Below are 22213 nucleotides of genomic sequence, written 5' to 3'. Positions count from 1 at the left end.
AAAACTATAGAACACTTATGAAAGAAATTGAGGGGGTGGGGGGATGGGGTAACTGGGTGATGGACATTAACAACACATGTAATGAGCACTGGGTATTACATAAGACTGATGAATCATTGACCTCTACCTCTGAAACTAATAATATATTATATGTTAATTAATTGAATTTAAATTTTAAAAAGGAAAAAAATTAAAATAAAAAAAAGAAATTGAAGAGGACACAAAGAAATGGAAAAACATTCCATGCTCATGGATTAGAAGAACAAATATAGTTAAAATGTTTATACTATCCAAAGCAATCTACACATTCAATGTAATCTCTATCAAAATAACACCATTTTGTACAGAGCTAGAACAAACAATCCTAAAATCTGTATGGAACCATAAAAGACCCCAAATAACCAAATTAATGTTGAAAAGAGAAGCAAAGTGAAAGGCATCACAATTCCATACTTTAAGCTGTATTACAAAGCTTTAATCATCAAGACAGTATGGCAGTGGCACAAAAACTGACACATAGATCAATGGAACAGAATAGAAAACCCAGAAATGGACCCTCAACTCTGTGGTCAACTAATATTCACAGCAGGAAAGAATATCCAATGGAAAAAAGACAGTGTCTTCAGCAGATGGTGTTGGTAAAACTGGACAGTGACATGCAGAAGAATGAAACTAGACCACTTTCTTACACCATATAGAATAATAAACTCAAAATGGATGGAAAACCTAAATGTGAGACAGGAAACCATCAAAATCCTAGAGAAGAACACAGGCAGCAACCTCTTTGACCTCAGCTGGGGCAACTTCTTACTAGACACATGGCTGGAGGCAAGGGAAACAAAAGCAAAAGTGAACTATTGGGACTTTATCAGGATAAAAAGCTTTTGTACAGCAAAAGAAACAGTCAACAAAACTAATGGCAACTTATGGAATGGGAGAAGATATTTGCAATGACATATCTGATAAAGGATTAATATCCAAAATCAAGAACTTTTTAAACTCAACACCCAAAAACTAAATAATCCAGTTAAGGAATGGGCAGAAGACATGAATAGGCAATTTTCAAAGGAAGATATCCAGATGGTTAACAGACACATGAAAAGATGTTCAACAACACTCATCATCAGGGAAATACAAAATAAAGCCACAATGAGATATCACTTCACACTGGTCAGAATGGCTAAAATTAACAACACAAGAAACGACAGATGTTGGTGAGGATGAGGAGAAAGGGGAACCCTCTTGCACTGTTGGTGGGAATGCAAACTGGTGCAGCCACTCTGAAAAACAGTATGGAGGTTCCTCAGAAAGTTAAAAATGGAACTACCCTACGATCCAGTAAGTGCACTACTGGGTATTTACCCAAAGGATACAAAAATACAGTTTCAAAAGGGTACATGCACCCCAATGTTTATAGCAGCATTATCACCAATAGCCAAACTGTGGAGAGAGCCCAAATGTCCATCAACTGATGAATGGATAAAGAAGATGTGGTATATACATACTCAGCCATAAAAAGAACAAAATCTTGCCCTTTGCAAAGATATGGATGGAGCTAGAGTGTATTATGTTAAGCAAAATAAGTCAGTCAGAAAAAGGCAAATACCATATGATTTCACTCCTATGGGGGAATTTAAGAAACAAAACAGATGAACATATGGGAGGGGGGAAGAGGAAAAGAGAGGAAAACAAACCACAAGAGACTTAAAGATAGAGAAGAAACAAGGTTGATGGAGGGAGGTGGGTGGGGGATGGGCTAGATGGGTGATGGGTATTAAGGAGGGCACTTGTTATGATGAGCAATGGGTGTTGTATGTAAGCACTGAATCACTGAATTCTACTCTTTTTTTTAAGATTTTAAAATTTTAGAGAGAGAGCACGTTAGTGGGAAGAGGGGCAGAGGGAGAGGAAGAGACTCCTCAAGCAGACTCCCCACTGAGTGTAGAGCCTGAGTGTGGACCCTGACCCTGGGCTCAGTCTCAGGACCCTGAGATCATGACCTGATCTGAAACCAAGAGTCAGATGTTTAACCGAGTGGGCCATCCAGGCGCCCCTGAATTCTACTCTTGAAACCAATATTGCACTGTATGTTAAATAACTAGAATTTAAATAAAAATCTGAAAAGAAAAAAAACAAATTTCTAGTTCTCAAATACCTTTCAAATACCTTTGGAAGTTTTATTAAGATTATATTAAAGTTATAATTTAAATTAGGGAGACTTGACATCTTTATTATGTTGAATCTTCCTATCCACAAACAGGGACTTATTTTAAGTTTTCTTTTATGTACCTCAGTGGCCTATAGAAGAAAGTGAACATTTCTTGTTAAATTTATTCCTAGTTATTATTCCGTTTTTGCCACTATTATAAATGGGATATTTTCTCTTTCTATTATATTTTTATTTCTATTATACTTTCTACCTATTATATTTTCTTTGTATATGAAAACACTAATTTTTGTATACTGATTTTGTACCCAAATTATGCCATTATCTTATTGTTATTAATAGTTTTCAATTGAGTCTCTTTATATTTCCAAGTATACAATCATATAATCTCTTATACCAAATTTTTGCCTTCCCTGTTCCATTGAATGGGATCTTTTTTTCTTCCACAGAGCATGTTTTTGATATTAGCATACAGAAAAGCTATAGTCTTCTTTCCTTTTATGTGGTCCCTTCTTTCTTTCTGTATGCCCACACACAACACATTGTACACAGAAATATTTCTTGTACTTCTGAAACAAATAATGCAATATATGTTAAGGAAAAAAAGAAGAAGATAGCGGGAGGGGAAGAATGAAAGGGAGTAAGTCGGAGGGGGAGATGAACCATTAGAGACGATGGACTCTGAAAAACAAGCTGAGGGTTCTAGAGGGTAGGGGGGTGGGGGGATGGGTTAGCCTGGTGATGGGTATTAAAGAGGGCACGTTCTGCATGGAGCACTGGGTGTTATGCACAAACAATGAATCATGGAACACTACATCAAAAACTAATGATGTATGGTGATTAACATAACAATAAAAATTATTTAAAAAAATATTTCTTTCTTCCAGACACCTTTTTGAATGCTTCAGTTTTTAGTGGAATTTTCTGGATTTTCAGGTATAAATAATTTCACTTGAAATAATGATATTTTGGGGGCGGAGGAAGATGGCAGAGGAGTAGGAGACCTGCATTTCGTCTGGTCTCAGGAATTCAGCTGAATAGGGATCAAACCATTCTGAACACCTATGAACTCAACAGGAGATCCAAGAAGAGAGTAGAAACAACTCTCTGAACAGAGAAGCAACCACTTACTGGAAGGTAGGATGTGCGGAGAAGTGAATCCAAGACGATATTCGGGAGGATAGACGGCGGGGGAAGGGGGCCTCTGTGGGCCGCTTCTGGCAAGTGCTAGAGCCGCGGAGCACAAAATCGGAACTTTTAGAAGTCGGTTCTGCTGAGGGACGTCACTCCAGTGGCTAAGCGGGAGGGGAAAACCTCGCGGGCCAGTGTAGACTCAGGACCCTCGGGGTCACAGAAAGACCGGGGGTGCCTGAGTGCAGCAGAGCTCCCAGGTATCGGAGCGGGGAAGCCGGCTGCAGAGACAGAGCCGAGGTGCCGGCTCTCAGCTCGGGGTTGCCATAAACTGTGATCCGCGGGCCAGTCGGGCCAGGGCTCCTCCAGCAGGGACCCAACAAGCGGCAGAGCCGGGGAGACGCCCCTTCCTCCCCCGGGAGGAGCGGTGCGGGAGCGCACCTTAGGGATCTGCTGGGTTTGGAGACTCCACACGGGGTCGGGTGCCAAAGATAGAAATGCTCGGTCACAGGCCGGGTGAGCACGGAGTGCGGCCGGAGACCGGGGAGACTGGAGTGATTGATTGCTTTTCCCTGGGGGTGCACTGAGGAGCAGGGCCCTGAGTTCTCAGCTCCTCTGGGCAGAGAATGGGAGGCCACCATTTTCACCCTGGTCCTCCAAAGCTGTACCGAGAGCTTGCAGAAAACAAAAGCTCCTGAGAGCAAACCCGAGCAGCTTGCTTAGCTGGGACCTACAAGGGCGGGGCAATTCTGCTTCCGCAAAGACATTTGGGAACCACAGCAACAGGCCCCTCCCCCAGAAGATCAGCACGAACAGCCAGCAAGCCAAAACCAAGTTTACCGATCAAGGAGAACGGGAGAACTCCAGCGCTAGGGGAATACTGCACATAGAATTCATGGCTTTTTTTACCATGATTCATTAGTTTTTCAAAGTTAATTTTTTAAACTATTTTTGGGTTTTTTTTTTTAATTTTTCTTTTTCCCTTTTTCAACCAACATCTTATCAATCCCTTTTTTAAAAAAACATTTTTTATTTTTCATTTTTAGAGTCATATTTTACCCCTTCATAGTAGTTACCCTTATTTTTGGCATAAATATATAAGTTGTTCTCTCTTTAAAATTTTGAGATACAGTTTCCTCTAACAGATCAAAATATACCCTAAATCACTAGTGTATGGCTTTGTTCTAGTCTCCTGCCTTATCACAGTCTCTCCCATTCTTTTTTCTTTTCTCTTTTTTTTTAAATCTTCTTCTTTCTTCTTTCAAACAACTTCTTATCTTATCAATTCCGTTTATAAAACCTTTTATAATTTTCATCTTTACAGTCATCTTCCATCCCTTCATTGTATCAACCCTTATTTTGTACATATATAAGTCTTTCTTCCTTTAAAATTTTAGGAGGCACTTTCTTCTAACAGACCAAAATACAACCAAAATCTAGTGTGTGGCACTGATCTATGCACCAGCCTGATCATATTTGATCATATTCTGTTTTTTTGGTTTTGTTCTGTTTTTGTTTGTTTTTATCTTTTTCTTTTTCTTTTTTTCTCTTTCTTTTTTCTTTCTTTCCCTTTCTTTCCTGCTGGTTTCAGGTCTTTTCTGATTTGTATAGAGTATATTTGCTGGGGACGTTGTTAACCAGTTAGCATTTTGTTCTCTCATTCATCTATTCTACAATGGACAAAATGACAAGACGAAAAAAATCACCTCAGCAAAAAGAACAAGAGGTAGTACCATCTGCCAGGGACCTACTCAATACGGACATTAGTACGATGTCGGACTCAGAGTTCAGAATCATGACTTTAAAGATACTAGCTGGCTTGAAAAAGCATGGAAGTTATTAGAGAAACCCTTTCTGGTGAAATAAAAAAACTAAAATCTAACTAAGTCAAAATCAAAAAGGCTACTACTGAGGTACAATCAAAAATGGGGGCACTAACTGCTAGGATAAATGAGGCGGAAGAGAGAATCAGTGATATAAAAGACCATATGATGGAAAATAAAGAGGCTGAGAAAAAGAGAGAAACAACTACAGGATCACGAGGGCAGAATTCGAGAGATTAGCGATACAATAAGATGAAACAGCATTAGAATAATAGGGATCCCAGAAGAAGAAGAAAGAGAGAGAGGGGCAGAAGGTATATTGGAGCAAATTATAGCAGAGAACTTCCCTAATGTGAGGAAGGAAACAGGCATCAAAATCCAGGAGGCACAGAGAACCCCTCTCAAAATCAATAAAACTAGGTCAACACCCCGAGATCTAATAGTAAAACTTACGAGACTCAGAGACAAAGAGAAAATCCTGAAAGCAGCTCAGGAGAAGAGATATGTAACCTACAATGGCAGAAACATGAGATTGGCAACAGACCTATCCACAGGGACCTGGCAGGCCAGAAAGGACTGGCAAGATATCTTCAGAGCACTAAACGAGAAAAATATGCAGCCAAGAATGCTATATCCAGCTAGGCTGTCACTGAAAATAGAAGGAGAGATAAAAAGGAGAGCAGTCAATTATATAAGGCAATTAATAACAGAAGCGAAGAAACACATTGACAACAATACAATAATACTGGGGGACTTTAACACCCCCTTCACTGAAATGGACTGATCATCTAAGCAAAAAATCAACAAGGAAATAAAGACTTTAAATGACACACTGGACCAAATGGACTTAACAGACATATTCAGAACATTCCATCCCAAAGTAACGGAATACACATTCTTCTCTAGTGCCCATGGAACATTCACCAGAATTGATCACATCCTAGGTCACAAATCAGGTCTCAACCGATACCAAAAGATTGGGATTATTCCCTGCATATTTTCAGACCACAATGCTTTGAAACTAGAACTCAATCACAAGAGGAAACTCGGAAAGAACTCAATACATGGAGGCTAAAGAGCATCCTGCTAAAGAATGAATGGGTCAACCAGGAAATTAAAGAAGAATTTAAAAAATTCATGGAAACCAATGAAAATGAAAACACAACTGTTCAAAATCTTTGGGATACAGCAAAGGCAGTCCTGAGAGGAAAGTATATAGCAATACAAGCCTTTCTCAAGAAACAAGAAAGTCTCAAATATGCAACCTAACCCTACACCTAAAGGAGCTAGAGAAAGAACAGCAAAGAAAGCCTAAACCCAGCAGGAGAAGAGAAATCACAAAGATCAGAGCATAAATCAGTGAAATAGAAACCAAAAGAACAGTAGAACAGATCAACGAAACTAGGAGCTGGTTCTTTGAAGGAATTAACAAGATTGATAAACCCTAAGCCAGACTTACCAAAAAGAAAAGAAAAATGACCTAAATCAACAAAATCATGAATGAAAGAGCAGAGATCACAACCAGCACCAAAGAAATACAAACAATTATAAGAACATATTATGAGCAACTCTATGCCAGCAAATTAGATAACCTGGAAGAAATAAGTGCATTCCTAGAGATGTATCAACTACTAAAACTGAACCAGGAAGAAATAGAAAACCTGAACAGACCTACAACCATTAAGGAAATTGAAGAAGTCATCAAAAATCTTCCAACAAACAAAAGCCCAGGGCCAGATGGCTTCCCAGGGGAATTCTATCAAACATTTAAAGAAGAATTAATACCTATTCTCCTGAAACTGTTCCAAAAAATAGAAATGGAAGGAAAACTTGCAACTCATTTTATTAGGCCACCATTACCTTGATCCCTAACCAGACAAAGACCCCATCAAAAAGGAGAATTACAGACCAATATTCTTGATAAACATGGATGCAAAAATTCTCACCAAAATACTAGCCAATAGGATCCAAGAGTACATTAAAAGGATTATTCACCATGACCAAGTGTGATTGATCCCTGGGCTGCAAGGCTGGTTTAACATCGGCAAATCAATCGACGTGATACAATACGTTAACAAAAGAAAGAAAAAGAATCACATGATCCTCTCAATAGATGCATAAAAAGCATTTGACAAAGTACAGCATCCTTTCTTGATCAAAACTCTTCAGAGTATAGGGATAGAGGGTACATACCTCAATATCATAAAAGCCATCTATGAAAAACCTATACTGAATATCATTCTCAATGGGGAAAAGCTGAGAGCTTTTCCCCTAAGGTCAGGAACGCGGCAGGGATGTCCACTCTCACCACTGCTATTCAACATATTATTAGAAGTCCTAGCCACAGCAATCAGACAACAAAAAGAAATCAAAGGCATCCAAATGGGCAAAGAGGAAGTCAAACTCTCACTCTTTGCAGATGATATGATACTGTATGTGGAAAACCCAAAAGACTCCACCCCAAAACTGCTAGAACTCATCCAGGAATTCAGTAAAGTGGCAAGATAAATCAATGCACAGAAATCAGTGGCATTCCTATACACCAACAACAAGACAGAAGAGAGACAAATTAAGGAGTCGATCCCATTTACAATTGCACCCAAAACCATAAGATACCTAGGAATAAATTTAACCAAAGAAGCAAAAGATCTGTACTCAGAAAAGTATAAAATACTCATGAAAGAAATTGAAGAAGACACAAAGAAATGGAAAAACATTCCATGCTCATGGATTGGAAGAACAAACATTGTGAAGATGTCAATGCTACCTAGAGCACTCTACACATTCAATGCAATCCCCATCAAAATACCATCCACTTTTTTTAAAGAAATGGAACAAACTATCCTAAAATTTGTATGGAACCAAAAGAGACCCCGAATAGCCAGAGCCATATTGTAAAAGAAAAGCAAAGCTGGAGGCATCACAATTCCGGACTTCCCGCACTATTACAAAGCTGTCATCATCAAGACTGCGACAAAAACAGACACATAGATCAATGGAACAGAATAGAGAGCCCAGAAATGGACACTCAACTCTATGGTCAACTCATCTTTGACAAAGCAGGAAAGAATGTCCAATGGAAAAAAGACAGTCTCTTCAACAAATGGTTTTGGGAAAATTGGACAGCCACATGCAGAAGAATGAAACTGGACCATTTCCCTACACCACACACAAAAATAGACTCCAAGTGGTTGAAAGACCTAAATGTGAGACAGGAGTCCATCAAAATCCTAAACGAGAACACAGGCAGCAACCTCTTCGACCTCAGTCGCAACTTCTTCCTAGAAACATCGCCAAAGGCAAGGGAAGCCAGGGCAAAAATAAACTATTGGGACTTCATCAAGATAAAAAGCTTTTGCACAGCAAAAGAAACAGTCCACAAAAACAAAAGACAACCGACAGAATGGGAGAAGATTTTTGCAAATGGCATATCAGATAAAGGGCTAGTATCCAAAATCTATAAAGAACTTATCAAATTCAACACCCAAAGAACAAATAATCCAATCAAGAAATGGGCAGAAGACATGAACAGACATTTTTCCAAAGAAGACATCCAAATAGCCAACAGACACAAGGAAAAGTGCTCAACATCGCTCAGCATCAGGGAAATCCAAATCAAAACCTCCATGAGATACCACCTCACACCAGTCAGAATGGCTAAAATTAACAAGTCAGGGAATGACAGATGTTGGCGAGGATGCGGAGAAAGGGGAACCCTCCTACACTGTTGGTGGGAATGCAAGCTGGTACAACCACTCTGGAAAACAGTATGGAGGTTCCTCAAACAGTTGAAAATAGAGGTATCATACGATCTAGCAATTGCACTCCTGGGTATTTACCATAAAGATACAAATGTAGGGATCCGAAGGGGTACGTGCACCCCAATGTTTATAGCAGCAATGCCGACAATACCAAACTGTGGAAAGAGCCAAGATGTCCATTGACAGATGAATGGTTAAAGAAGAAGTGGTATATATACACAATGGAATATTATGCAGCCATCAAAAGGAATGAGATCTTGCCATTTGCAACGACATGGATGGAACTGGAGGGTGTTATGCTGAGTGAAATAAGTTAATCAGTGAAAGACATGTATCATATGACCTCACTGATATGAGGAATTCTTAATCTCAGGAAACAAACTGAGGATTGCTGGAGTGGTGGGGGGTGGGAGGGATTGGGAGGCTGGGTGTTAGACATTGGGGATGGTATGTGCTATGGTGAGCGCTGTGAATTGTACAAGACTGATGAATCACAAATCTGCACTTCTGAAACAAATAATGCAATATATGTTAAGAAAAAAAAAAAGAAGAAGATAGCAGGAGGCGAAGAATGAAGGGGAGTTAAGTCAGAGGGTGAGATGAACCATGAGAGACGATGGACTCTGAAAAACAAACTGAGGGTTCTAAAGGGGAGGCGGGGTGGGGGGATGGGTTAGCCTGGTGATGGGTATTAAAAAGGGCACATTCTGCATGGAGCACTGGGTGTTATGCACAAACAATGAATCATGGAACACTACATCAAAAACCAATGATGTAATATATGGTGATTAACATAACAATAAAAAATTATTTTAAAAAAGGGACGGAACTGGAGCCACATCAGGGCTATTTATTAGTTTTGGAGAGACACTGGGGAGGAAATCCCAAAATCCCAAGACAGCTTGTCGGGATGAACCTGGATAATTGCTCTAATGTTAATATCTATATGCAAAGGTCTTGGGAAATAAGTCTTGTTTACAAGGAGTAAACCAGCTCCACCTTGGGCAGCAATCCTAAGTCGTGCCCTAGGAGTTAGATTAGCAGGAAAGAAAGAGCTACACACACACCATTCAGCCTGGCTTTGAGTCATCAGAGGTCCAGATAACCTCAAGCACTGAATTTGGATAATCCCAGATTGCTAGTGGCTCTGAGTACTAAGTAAAAGAAGTAAAAAAAAATCTTACCTGTAGGAAAATCACATCAAGTAAACTTCAAATTATTTTTCTCAGTCATATTTTCAAATATAATTTTGAGATAAGCAGACACACAAGGAAATAAGATACTGAAAGCAAGAGCCTGAAAGGCTTATAGGACTCTAGATGATAGAACAATCGGACACAGAATGAAAAATAATGATGTTTGTGATGTCTTGGGATATAGGACCAATTGTGAAATGTTGGCAGGACTTTTAACAAGCCGAACAGACATGAGTAACCAGCAGTCAGATAAAAAACACATTACTAGCCCTGCAGAAATGCTGTCTTGTTTTCTTTTAGTCACTCACTGTTCCTGGAAGGGCAGCAGACCCTGACTCCTAGTAGTATGAATCAGTTTGCCCATTTTTGTACTTTATTGAAATGGAAGTGCCCCTTTTTGCACTGTTTTGTGTCTGCTTCTTTCACTCTCTATATTGTGAGGTTTACCCACATTGTTGTATATGGTTGTGGGTTGTTCATTTTCATTGCATTGTGTGACCATGCCATTAAAATCCATTCTACCATTGATGGGCACTTGTGGCTTCCAGTTTTTGGCTGTTAAGAAGAGTGCAGCTATACATTCCTCTTAGGCATCTATATATTGGGGTAATGTCTGGATGATAGGGCAGGCGTTAAGTTTAGAAGACAGTGCTATGCAACTTCCCCTACTATTTGTAACATAGTATTTGTATGTTCCCTTTAGCAGCCAGTGAGAGTTCCAGTTGCTCCACATTCTTAACATGACTTGGGGTTTTCCCATCCTTTTCATTGGAGCCTTTTGGTTGGTGTGTGGTGGTATCTTATTGTGGTTTTAATTTCCATGTCCCTGCTGACTAAGGAAGTTGAGCACCTTTTTATGTGGTTATTCTCCACAACTATATTCACTTGTGTAGATTATCTGTTCAAGTCTTGTGCCCATTTTTCTACTGGGGTTGGCTGTCCATGTCGATTTGTAGGAGTTCTTTATGTATTTTGTTTAGGAGTCCTTTGTCAGATGTATGTAGTAATATCTTCAACTTTGTGGTTGTCTTTCATTCAGCTAATGGTAGGTACTGAGAAACAGGAGATTTTAGTTTTAAAATACTCCAGTTTATCAATTTTTATTTTATAGTTAGTGTTGATTGTATCTTGTTTAAGAATCTTTGTTAAATCTTTGCCAATATTCTCCTATATTTTCCTCTAAAGGACATATGGTTTTACCTTTCGCATTTACATCTGCTGTCAATCTAGATTTGATTTTTATATCAGGCGAGGGAGAGAGCAAGATTTTGTTTTTCCTAGGGGTGCGTGGGTGGCTCAGTTGGTTGAGTGTCTGACTCTTGGTTTTGACTCAGGTCATGATCTCAGGGTTGTGAGATGAAGCCTCATGCCAGGCTTCTCACTTAGTGAGAAGTCTGCTTGAGATTGTCTCTCTCCCTCTCTCTCTGCCCATCCCCCTGCTCAAGCTGTCTCTCTCTCTCAAAAATAAATAAATAAATCTTTTTTAAAAAGATAGGTTTTCTTCTAAAAGTTGGATATACAAATTGGATATCCAAATGTCCAGTCCCATTTATTGAAATGCTTATCCTTTCCCTGCTGCACTGCAGTGTAAATATGCAGGGTAGCCAATCATGTGATTGGAGTGTTGAAACTTTCAATTTTATCACTGCTGCCCACCCCCCACCACCTGTGGAGAGGGGCAATCACCAGTGGCCAGTGATTTAATCAATCATGCCTATGTAAAGAGGCTTCAATAAAAACCTAAAAGGATGGAGTTCAGAGAGCTTCTGGGTTGGTGACATGGAGATTTGGAGAGAGTGGTGTATGCAGAGAGGGCATAGAAGCTCCATGCCCCTTCCCACATATCTTGCCCTATGCATCTCTTTTGTCTGGTTGTTCCTGAAAAATAACCAATAATCTAGTAATTAAAACATTTCTCTGAGTTCCATAAGCTATTTTAGCAAATAATCCCTCCCAAGGAGGGGATTGTTGGAACTTCCAACTGGCTGGTCAGTGAGAAGCACAGGTGACAACTTGGACTTGCGATTAGTGTCTGACGTGGGGGGAGGGCAGTCTTATAGTACTGAACCCTTAAGCTGTGAGATTTGATGCTATCTCCAGGTAGATAGTGTCAGAATTGAGTTGAATTGTAGGATACCCAGCTGGTATCAGAGAATTGCTTGGTGGTGTTGAAAAAACACACACATCAAAATCGCTGTCAGAATTGTAGAACCTGGTAGAGTTTGAGTCTCATAACTACATTCTCCCCCTTTTCTACTTCCACCACCACTCCTGTCATGAGCATGTGTTGATATGCTCGAGAGTTTTGTTTTGAGGGAATGGAGACGAGATGAGAGGTAGGGCGCTACAGAAATAAAGGACAGGGTGGACTTTTCCAAAGGCAGTCCGATTTCTCTGAGAGAAGGAATGCAGGAAAAAGGCAAGAGAAATAGTATTGTTTTGAGGCCCAAAGGACAAAAATCTCCCCAGAGCAAAAGAGAGGGATTTCTTTCCATTTCTGCTTGGACATCAGCGGTTGTGTCCAGAGAGACTGTGGGTCAAAAGTGAAGCAGTGGGGGATGTGCCCAGCAGAGCATCAGGTAAGGGGTGGCCTCACCCAGGACATATGCAGTGGATTGGTGCAAATTGTCTTCTATAAATGGCTTGCAGGCAGAAGGCTCGTTAGAGAAATTCAGAGTTCAGAGACTATAAGTGATGTGTGCTGGAGAACATAACAGACCCCATTAGGCCATAACTGGGAATGTCTGGATAAGGCTGGGACTGTGGCCCTGTGTCAGGCAAGTTGAAGGATTTGATTTTGCAAACTTTTAGTATTAGTGTTAGTGACATTATTTAATGCCAAGGCTCCTGTTGTTTGGTGGACATTGGGTTACGCATACATTTCTTTTCTTCATCACAGATATATGAGCTCATTCTGAGTTGGTGTTATGTACTAAACTCTCTTGTATCTCCCATAGGATAATGCCTTGCACATGGTGAAGGAAATTCCCAGTCTCTACTTAGTGCCCTTTCCAAACATACATCATGTCAACCTCTGGAAGGCTTTTCCTAGGAGCAGTCTTCCCAGAGCTCCATGCATGTCCTTATTCCTCAGGCTGTAGATGAAGGGGTTCATCATGGGGGTCACCACAGCATACATCACTGTGGCTACTGAGTCCTTCGTGGAGTACGTTTGGAGGGGCTGCAGATATACCATACAAAGTGTCCCATAGAAGAGGGAGACCACAGCCAAATGGGAGGCACATGTAGAGAAGGCTTTATACTTGCTAGAGGCTGAGGGTATTCGGAGGATGGCTCTGACGATGCAGACATAGGACATGATCACGAACCCTAGTGGGGCGAGGAAGATGAAGGACCCTGTAGCAATCAGCACTGTGTGATTGACTTGGATGTTGGAACATGAGAGCCTCAGCAGGACATACATCTCACAGAAGATGTAGTGGATCTTCTGGGAACCACAGAATGTCACCCTGGTCATGAGGAGGGTATGGGTGAGGCCATAGAGGACAGAAAGTGCCCAACACAAGGTGAGGAACAAAACACACAGCCCAGGGCTCATGGCTGTGGTGTAGTGGAGGGGGCGGCAGATGGCCACATAGCGATCATATGCCATTGTGGCCAGGATGAGGTTGTCCAGGGCCACCAAGGAGACCAGGAAGTAGAGCTGTGTTAGACACCCCGCATAGGAGATGGCTTTGTTCTGAGACTGAAGGCTCACCAGCATCTTGGGGATTGTATTGGTGACAAAGAAGAGGTCTGTGAAGGAGAGGTTGGCCAGGAAGAAGTACATGGGAGTGTGCAGGTGGGGATCAAAGCTGATGGCCAGGATGATGAGCACATTTCCCACGACTGTGACCAGGTACATGGACAGGAACATCCAGAACAGAACCTGCTGCTGCTCAGGACTCTCTGAGAGCCCTAGGAGCAGGAACTCAGAGACTCCACTATCATTGCTTCCATCCATTTCCCCAACTGTCTGCAACATAGGACCAAGAAGTGTTTATTAAATGCCCTCAATTGAATAAGGACATTCAAATAAGCAAAATCAACTATTTTCTTAGCATTAAAAATATCTTAGGCTAAATTTTATAATTTTTTTAGATATAAGACAATGTAATAACATATAAAAGCATAACATGGAAAATTTTTATGCAACTCAGTCATTCCAGTAACTTCTGATCTGGCATACTCAATATTACAGGAATAATGTCTATGTCTTATTTAAAATGATATCATCTTAAATTTTCTTGAAATGCTTAAAGATTAGTATGGTATATTATGATATTGTATAGATCTAAGTGATATTTAAAACAAGTGTATGCAGTGTAAGAAATTGATTTGATACAATTGGACAAAGGGGAAAGTAGAAATATTGGAAAGGAAATGGAAAAATTATCATTATTTGCTGAGAGGATGATCTATTTGGACAACTTAAAACAACTGACTGAAATGACATTAGAAATAAAAAGGGATTTGAAAACACTTCAAATCTGAGCTCTGACACTTTCTATCTGTTAACCCCCCAGCCAGTTACCTGAGCTTTTTAAGACTCCATTTCTTTATGTGAAAAATGGGTCAGGGTGAGGATAAAATGAAGTAATAAAGAGCAGGCCTGCAGTAAGTACTCAAGAAATATTTATTGTTATTATTGTTGTTATTATATGTAAGCAATAATAAAGAATATTAAGTTTAAAATATAATGTGAAAGGGGTGTCTGGCTTGCTCAGTCAGAAGTGCATGTGATTTGATCTCGGGGTCATGAATTTGAGCCCCACGTTGGGTGTAGAGATTACTTAAATTAAAAAAAAATTATACATATTATACATATATATAATACATATATATTATATATAATGTGAAACAATGTCATCCACACCATCAAGAAACAAATCTATGCATTAAAATGTTAATATTCAGGCAGGATCTTCAAATTTCTTCAGAGAAGCATACAGTGGAAACTTAGTAAGTGGAAAAACATGCCAAGATTCCAAAGGTGTATATTCTACTGAATTAATCTAAAATTTAAACTATTTGAAGTAAAACTTTGAACAGGGTTTTTAAGAAAACATTGGTTTAACTTCAAAATAATTGTGAAAATAAGCTAGAAAAATGTTGAAAAAAGAGAACAGGGGACACTTCCTCTGCCAGATATAAAGGGCTGTAAAACTGTGTGGTACCGGTGCTAGAATGAACAGATCAAACAGAAAGAAACTTCAGATATAGAACAAAGAACATGTAGGATTCAGTTTATTATTACTGCAGCACTTTTATTGGGAGAAAACTGTTGTATTATTCAATAAATGGCATTGAGACAATTGTCTCATTATTTTGGGGGGAATATGATATCCATATTTTTTTTCTTACCAAACACATCTCAAACTTTCCAAAGATTAAAATAATGTGTCTTTTTTCCTTTCAAAAACCTAAAATAAAAGAAATAAAAATCTTAAAAATAAAAGAACAAAAAGAGGACATATAAATAAGTTATATTGAATTCCACTGTGTGGAGATAAATAACAATGGTGCACATTTTGATGTTTGTATTATTTGAGATGTGAAGGATAAAAAAGACCAGGCTACGAAATCTGGATCAGAGAACATTACAGAAAATTACATGTGCAAAGGACCTGAGCTGGACCTTCGTTGTATGTAAAGAGTTATACATGCATCAGTATGGTCGGAGTGAGGAAGAGAATGGTGAGATGAAGGTAAGCAGGGGTCAGGTCATGCAGAGCCTAGTTAGGATTTTAAATTTTTATTCTAAGTAGAGTAAAAAGCCTTAAAAATTTTAAGCAGAAGAGGATATATTTATTTAACAACTATTCTTCTATTTGTATTTTACCAATAGTGTTTCAATAATTAGCTATGGATTTTCATTTTTAATCAAATGCTTTTTCAGTGCCTGTTACACTGATAGCTTTGGTAATATTGAAGTGCACTTGCATTTAAGTTTACTTAAATTTAAATTGAAAGAAAGCAAACATCATCACAAATTCTGCCTTGCAACCAACTGTAATGTTTTGGTGAACATACTTTCAGCATTTTTGTTACATTACCTTAGGCACTCAACAATGTAATGGGTAACTTTCTTCAAGACAATATTGTCATTGATTATATACTTTTCTTCTCAAATAACTTTACATTGTTGTCTGCGTGATTTTTTCTTTAATCTTAAAATTGAAATTTACTAAGTTTTGTTCAGTAATTACACTGAATTCCACTGTGTGGAGATAGATAACTGTTCATATTTTGATATTTTTATTATTTGAGATGTAAAGGATGTTTCTCCTTCACTTATTTATCTGACTTACAATGTCCTTTCCAATCTTAAAATTATGTCTCCCTTCCTTTTATGAGAATCTTCTTTCATTCTTTCCTTATTGTTTTGGTTACATTTCTGGGAATTTATACTATAACTATACATTAACTATAAATTAACATTTCCTTTTGGTAACACTACTCCATTTTCTCTAAAAAACTAATAGTAAGGTGGAGCAACATGGTGGAGGAATAGGAGACCTGGATTCCTGGTCTCAGGAATTCAGCTGAATGGGGATCAAACCATTCTGAACGCCTACGAACTCAAGAGGAGATCGAAGAAGAGAGCAGCAACAATTCTCTGAACAGAGAAGCAACCACTTACTGGAAGGTAGGACGTGCAGAGAAGTGAATCCGAAGCGATATTTGGGAGGATAGACGGCGGGGGAGGGGGCCTCCGTTGGCCACTTCTGGCAAGTGATAGAACGGCGGAGCACAAAATGGGAACTTTTAGAAGTCAGCTCCACTGAGGGACATTGCTCCAGTGGCTAAGCGGGAGGTGGAACCCTCACGGGACAGTGTGGTCTCAGGACCCTCGGGGTCACAGAAAGACTGGGGGTGACTGAGTGCGGCAGAGCTCCCAGGTATCGGAGCAGGGAAGCCAGGTGCAGAGACGGACCCGAGGCTGGGCTCTCAGCTCGGGGTTGCCATAAACCATGATCCGCGGCACATTCGGGCCACTACTCATCCAGCAGGGACCCAACAAGCGGCAGACCTGGGAGACTCCCCTTCCTCCCCCGGGAGGAGCGGCGCAGGAGCGCACCGCAGGGATCTGCTGGGTTTGGAGACTCCACACGGGGTCGGGTGCCAGAGATAGAAACACTGGGTGACAGGCAGGGTGAGCACGGAGTGCGACGGAGAAGGGGGAGACGGGAATGATTGCTTTTCTCTAGGGGCGCACTGAGGAGCAGGGAACTGAGTTTTTCACTCCTCTGGGCAGAGATTGGGAGGCCACCATTTTCACTCTCATCCTTCAAAGCTGTACCGAGAGCTTGCCGGGAACAAAAACTTCCGAGAGCAGATTGCTTAGCCAGACTGACAAGGGCGGGGCAATTCCGCCTCCAGCAAAGACATTTGGGAACCATGGCAACAGGACCCTCCCCCAAAAGATTAGCACGAACAGCCAGCCAAGACCAAGGAGAACGGGAGAACTCCAGCGCTAGGGGAATACTGCACATAGAATTCATGGCTTTTTTACCATGATTCGTTAGTTTTTCAAAGTTACTTTTTTTAACTGTGGTTTTTTTTTTTAATTTTTCTTATTCCCTTTTTCAACCAAAATCTTATCAATCCCTTTATTAAAAAACCATTTTTATCTTTCATTTTTAGAGTCATAGTCTATCCTTTTATACTAGTTACCCTTATTTTTGGCATATATATATGTTTTATTCTCTCTTTAAAAACTTGAGATACAGTTTCTTCTAACAGATCAAAATATACCCTAAATCTCTACTGTATGGCTTTGTTCTAGTCTCCTGCTTGATCACATTCTCTCCCTTTTAAAAAAAAAAAATCTTCTTTCTTTTTTCAAACAACTTCTTATCTTATCAATTCCTTTTATAAAATCCTTTATAATTTTCAAGTTCACATTCATCTTTCATCCCTTCATGGTATCAACCCTTATTTTGTACATATATAAATCTTTCATTCCTTACAATTTTGGGAGGCACTTACTTCTAACAGACCAAAATACACCCTAAATCTAGTGTGTGGCACTGCTCTATGCACTAGCCTGATCATATTTGATCATATTCTGTTTTATTTTGTTGTTTTGTTCTGTTTTGGTTTGTTTTTATCTTTTTTTTCCTTTTTTTCCCCCTCTTTCTTTCCCTTTCTTTTCCCCTGGTTTCAGGTCTTTTCTGATTTGTTTAAAGTATATTTGCTGAAGACGTTGTTTACCTGTTAGCATTTTTTTTCTCTCATTCATCTATTCTCCTCTGGACAAATTGACAAGAAGAAAAAATTCACCTCAGCAAGAAGAACAAGAGGTAGTACCATCTGCCAGGGACCTACTCAATACGGACATTAGTACGATGTCAAACCTAGAGTTCAGAATCATGATTTTTAAAATACTAGCTGGGCTTGAAAAAAACATGAAAGTTATTAAGGACACCCTTTCTGGAGAAATAAAGAACTAAAATCTAACCAGATCGAAATCAAAAAGGCTACTAATGAGGAGCAATAAAAAATGGGGACACTAACTGCTAGGATAAATGAGGCAGAAGAAAGAATCAGCGATATAGAAGACCAAATGATGGAAACTGAAGGAGCTGAGAAAAAGAAAGATAAACAACTACAGGATCACGAGGGGAGAATTAGAGAGATAAGCGATACGATAAGACAAAACAGCTTTAGAATAATTGGGATCCCAGAAGAAGAAGAAAGAGAGAGGGGGGCAGAAAGTATATTGGAGCAAATTAAAGCAGAGAACTTCCTTCATGTGGGGAAGGAAACAGTCATCAAAATCCAGGAGGCACAGAAACCACTCTCAAAATCAATAAATATAAGTGAACACCCTGGCATCTAATAGTAAAACTGATGAGTCTCAGAGACAAAGAGAAAATCTTGAAAGCAGCTCCGGAGAAGAGATATGTAACCTACAATGCTAGAAACATTAGATTGGCAACAGACCTATCCACAGAGACCTGGCAGGCCAGAAAGGGCTGGCATATCTTCAGAGTACTAAACGAGAAAAATATGCAGACAAGAATATTATATCCAGCTGGGCTATCATTGAAAATTGAAGGAGAAATAAAAAGATTCCAGGACAAACAAAAACTAAAGGAATTTGCAAACACGAAACCAGCCCTCCAAGAAATATTGAAAGGGGTCCTCTAAGCAAAAAGAGAGCCTAAAAGCAGCATAGATCAGAAAGGAACACAGACAATATACAGTCACAGTCACCTTACAGGCAATACAATGGTATTAAATTCATACCTTTCAATAGTTACTCTTAATGTAAATGGGCTCAATGCCCCAATCAAAAGACACAGGCTATCAGATTGGATTAAAAAACAAGACCCATCGAAATGCTATCTGCAAGAGACGCATTTTAGACCCAAAGAAACCCCAAGATTGAAAGTGAGGGGGTGGAAAACCATTTACCATGCTAATGGACACCAAAAGAAAGCTGGAGTGGCAATCCTTATGTCAGACAAATTAGATTTTAAACCAAAGAGTGTAATAAGAGATGAGGAAGGACACTATATCCTACTTAAAGGATCTATCCAACAAGATGATCTAACAACTGTAAATATCTATGCCCCTAATATAGGAGCAGCCAATTATATAAGGCAATTAATAACAAAAGCAAAGAAACATATTGACATCAATACAATAATAGTGGGGGACTTTAACACCCCCCTGACTGAAATGGACAGATCATCTAAGCAAAAGATCAACAAGGATATAAAGACTTTAAATGACACACTGGACCAAATGGACTTCACAGACATATTCAGAACATTCCATCCCAAAGCAACGGAATACACATTCTTCTCTAGTGCCCGTGGAACATTCTCCAGAATGAATCACATCATAGGTCACAAATCAGGTCTCAACTGGTACCATAAGTTTGGGATTATTTCCTGCATATTTTCAGACCACAATGTTTTGAAACTAGAACTCAATCACAAGAGGAAAGTCAGAAAGAACTCAAATACATGGAGGCTAAATAGCATCCTACTAAAGAATGAATGAGTCAACCAGGAAATTAAAGAAGAATTTAAAAAATTCATGGAAACCAATGAAAATGAAAACACAACTGTTCAAAATCATTGAGATGCAGCAAAGGCAGTCCTGATAGGAAAGTATATCCCAATACAAGCCTTTCTCAAGAAACAAGAAAGGTCTCTTGCAGAGGATAGGATATGTTATGTAGAAACCCAAAAGACTCCACCCCAAAACTGCTAGAACTCATACAGGAATTCAGTCAAGTGGCAGGATATAAAATCAATGCACAGAAATCAGGGGCATTCCTGCACACCAACAACAAGACAGAAGAGAGACAAATTAAGGACTCGATCCCATTTACAATTGCACCCAAAACCATAAGATACCTAGGAATAAATCTAACCAAAGAGGCAAAGGACCTGTACTCAAAAAACTATAAAATACTCATGAAAGAAATTGAGGAAGACACAAAGAAATGGAAAATGTTCCATGCTCATGGATTGGAAGAACAAACATTGTGAAGATGTCAATGCTACCTAGAGCACTCTACACATTCAATGCAATTCCCATCAAAATACCATCCACTTTTTTCAAAGAAATGGAACAAATAATCCTAAAATTTGTATGAAACTAGAAGAGACCCTGAATACCCAGAGGAATGTTGAAAAAGAAAAGCAAACCTGGAGGCATCACAATTCCGGACTTCCAGCTCTATTACAAAGCTGTCATCATCAAGACAGTATGGTACTGGCACAAAAACAGACACATAGATCAATGGAACAGAATCGAGAGCCCAGAAATGGACCCTCAACTCTATGGTCAACTCATCTTCGACAAAGCAGGGAAGAATGTCTAATGGAAAAAAGACAGTCTCTTCAATAAATGGGGTTGGGAAAATTGGACAGCCTCATGCAGAAGAATGAAACAGGACCATTTCCTTCCACCACACACAAAAATAGACTCCAAATGGTTGAAAGACCTAAACGTGAGCCAGGAGTCCATCAAAATCCTAAAGGAGAACACAGGCAGCAACCTCTTTGACCTCAGCCGCAGCAACTTCTTCCTAGAAACATCGCCAAAGGCAAGGGAAGCCAGGGCAAAAATGAACTCTTGGGATTTCATCAAGATAAAAAGCTTTTGCACAGCAAAAGAAACAGTCCACAAAACTAAAAGACAACTGACAGAATGGGAGAAAATATTCGCAAATGACATATCAGATAAAGGGCTAGTATCCAAAATCTATAAAGAACGTATCAAACTCAACACCCACAGAACAAATGATCCAATCAAGAAATGGGCAGAAGACATGAACAGACATTTTTCCAAAGAAGACATCCAAATGGCCAACAGACACATGAAAAAGTGCTCAACATCGCTTGGCATCAGGGAAATCCAAATCGAAACCTCAATGAGATACCACCTCACACCCGTCAGAATGGCTAAAATTAACAAGTCAGGGAACAACAGATGTTGGCGGGATGCGGAGAAAGGGGAACCCTCCTACACTGTTGGTGGGAATGCAAGCTGGTACAACCACTCTGGAAAACAATATGGAGGTTCCTCAAAAAGTTGAAAATGGAGCTACCATACGATCCAGCAATTGCACTACTGGGTATTTACCACAAAGATACAAATGTAGGGATCCGAAGGGGTACATGCACCCCGATATTTAGACCAGCAATGTCCACAATAGCCAAACTGTGGAAAGAGCCAAGATGTCCATCAACAGATGAATGGATAAAGAAGAAGTGGTATATATACACAATGGAATATTATGCAGCCATCAAAAGGAATGAGATCTTGCCATTTGCAACGACGTGGTTGGAACTGGAGGGTGTTATGCTGAGTGAAATAAGTCAATCAGAGAAAGACATGTATCATATGACCTCACTGATATGAGGAATTCTTAATCTCAGGAAACAAACTGAGAGTTGCTGGAGTGGTGGAGGTATGGGATGGGTGGGGTGGCTGGGTGATAGACCTTAGGCAGGGTATGTGCTTTGGTGAGCGCTGTGAATTGTGCAAGACTGTGGAATCACAGATCTGTACCTCTGAAACAAATAATGCAATATATGTTAAGAAAAAAAAAAGAAGAAGATAGCAGGAGGGAAGAATGAAGGGGGGGAATTGGAGGGGGACATGAAC

General features: G+C 39.6%; 1 protein-coding gene across 1 annotated transcript; it reads right to left on the bottom strand.

Annotated features, from left to right (window-relative positions):
- Positions 1-13100: 13100 nt before the first annotated feature.
- On the bottom strand, positions 13101-14063 carry LOC114214021 (olfactory receptor 1D2). The gene has a single exon (XM_028109446.2). The coding sequence runs from the start codon at positions 14061-14063 to the stop codon at positions 13101-13103; it is 963 nt and encodes a 320-aa protein (XP_027965247.1).
- Positions 14064-22213: the final 8150 nt, after the last annotated feature.

Source organism: Eumetopias jubatus, unplaced genomic scaffold, assembly GCF_037043125.1.
Source record: "Eumetopias jubatus isolate StellerSeaLion01/CBP00866 unplaced genomic scaffold, mEumJub1_p1.0 scaffold_10, whole genome shotgun sequence".
Lineage (NCBI taxonomy): Eukaryota > Metazoa > Chordata > Mammalia > Carnivora > Otariidae > Eumetopias > Eumetopias jubatus.
The sequence above is the reverse complement of the archived record's forward strand: the minus strand, read 5'-3'. Positions and strand labels throughout refer to the sequence as shown.

Coding starts and splice junctions, on each gene's coding strand:
- LOC114214021 (XM_028109446.2), bottom strand. CDS start 14,063: ATGTTGCAGACAGTTGGGGAAATGGATGGAAGCAATGATAGTGGAGTC.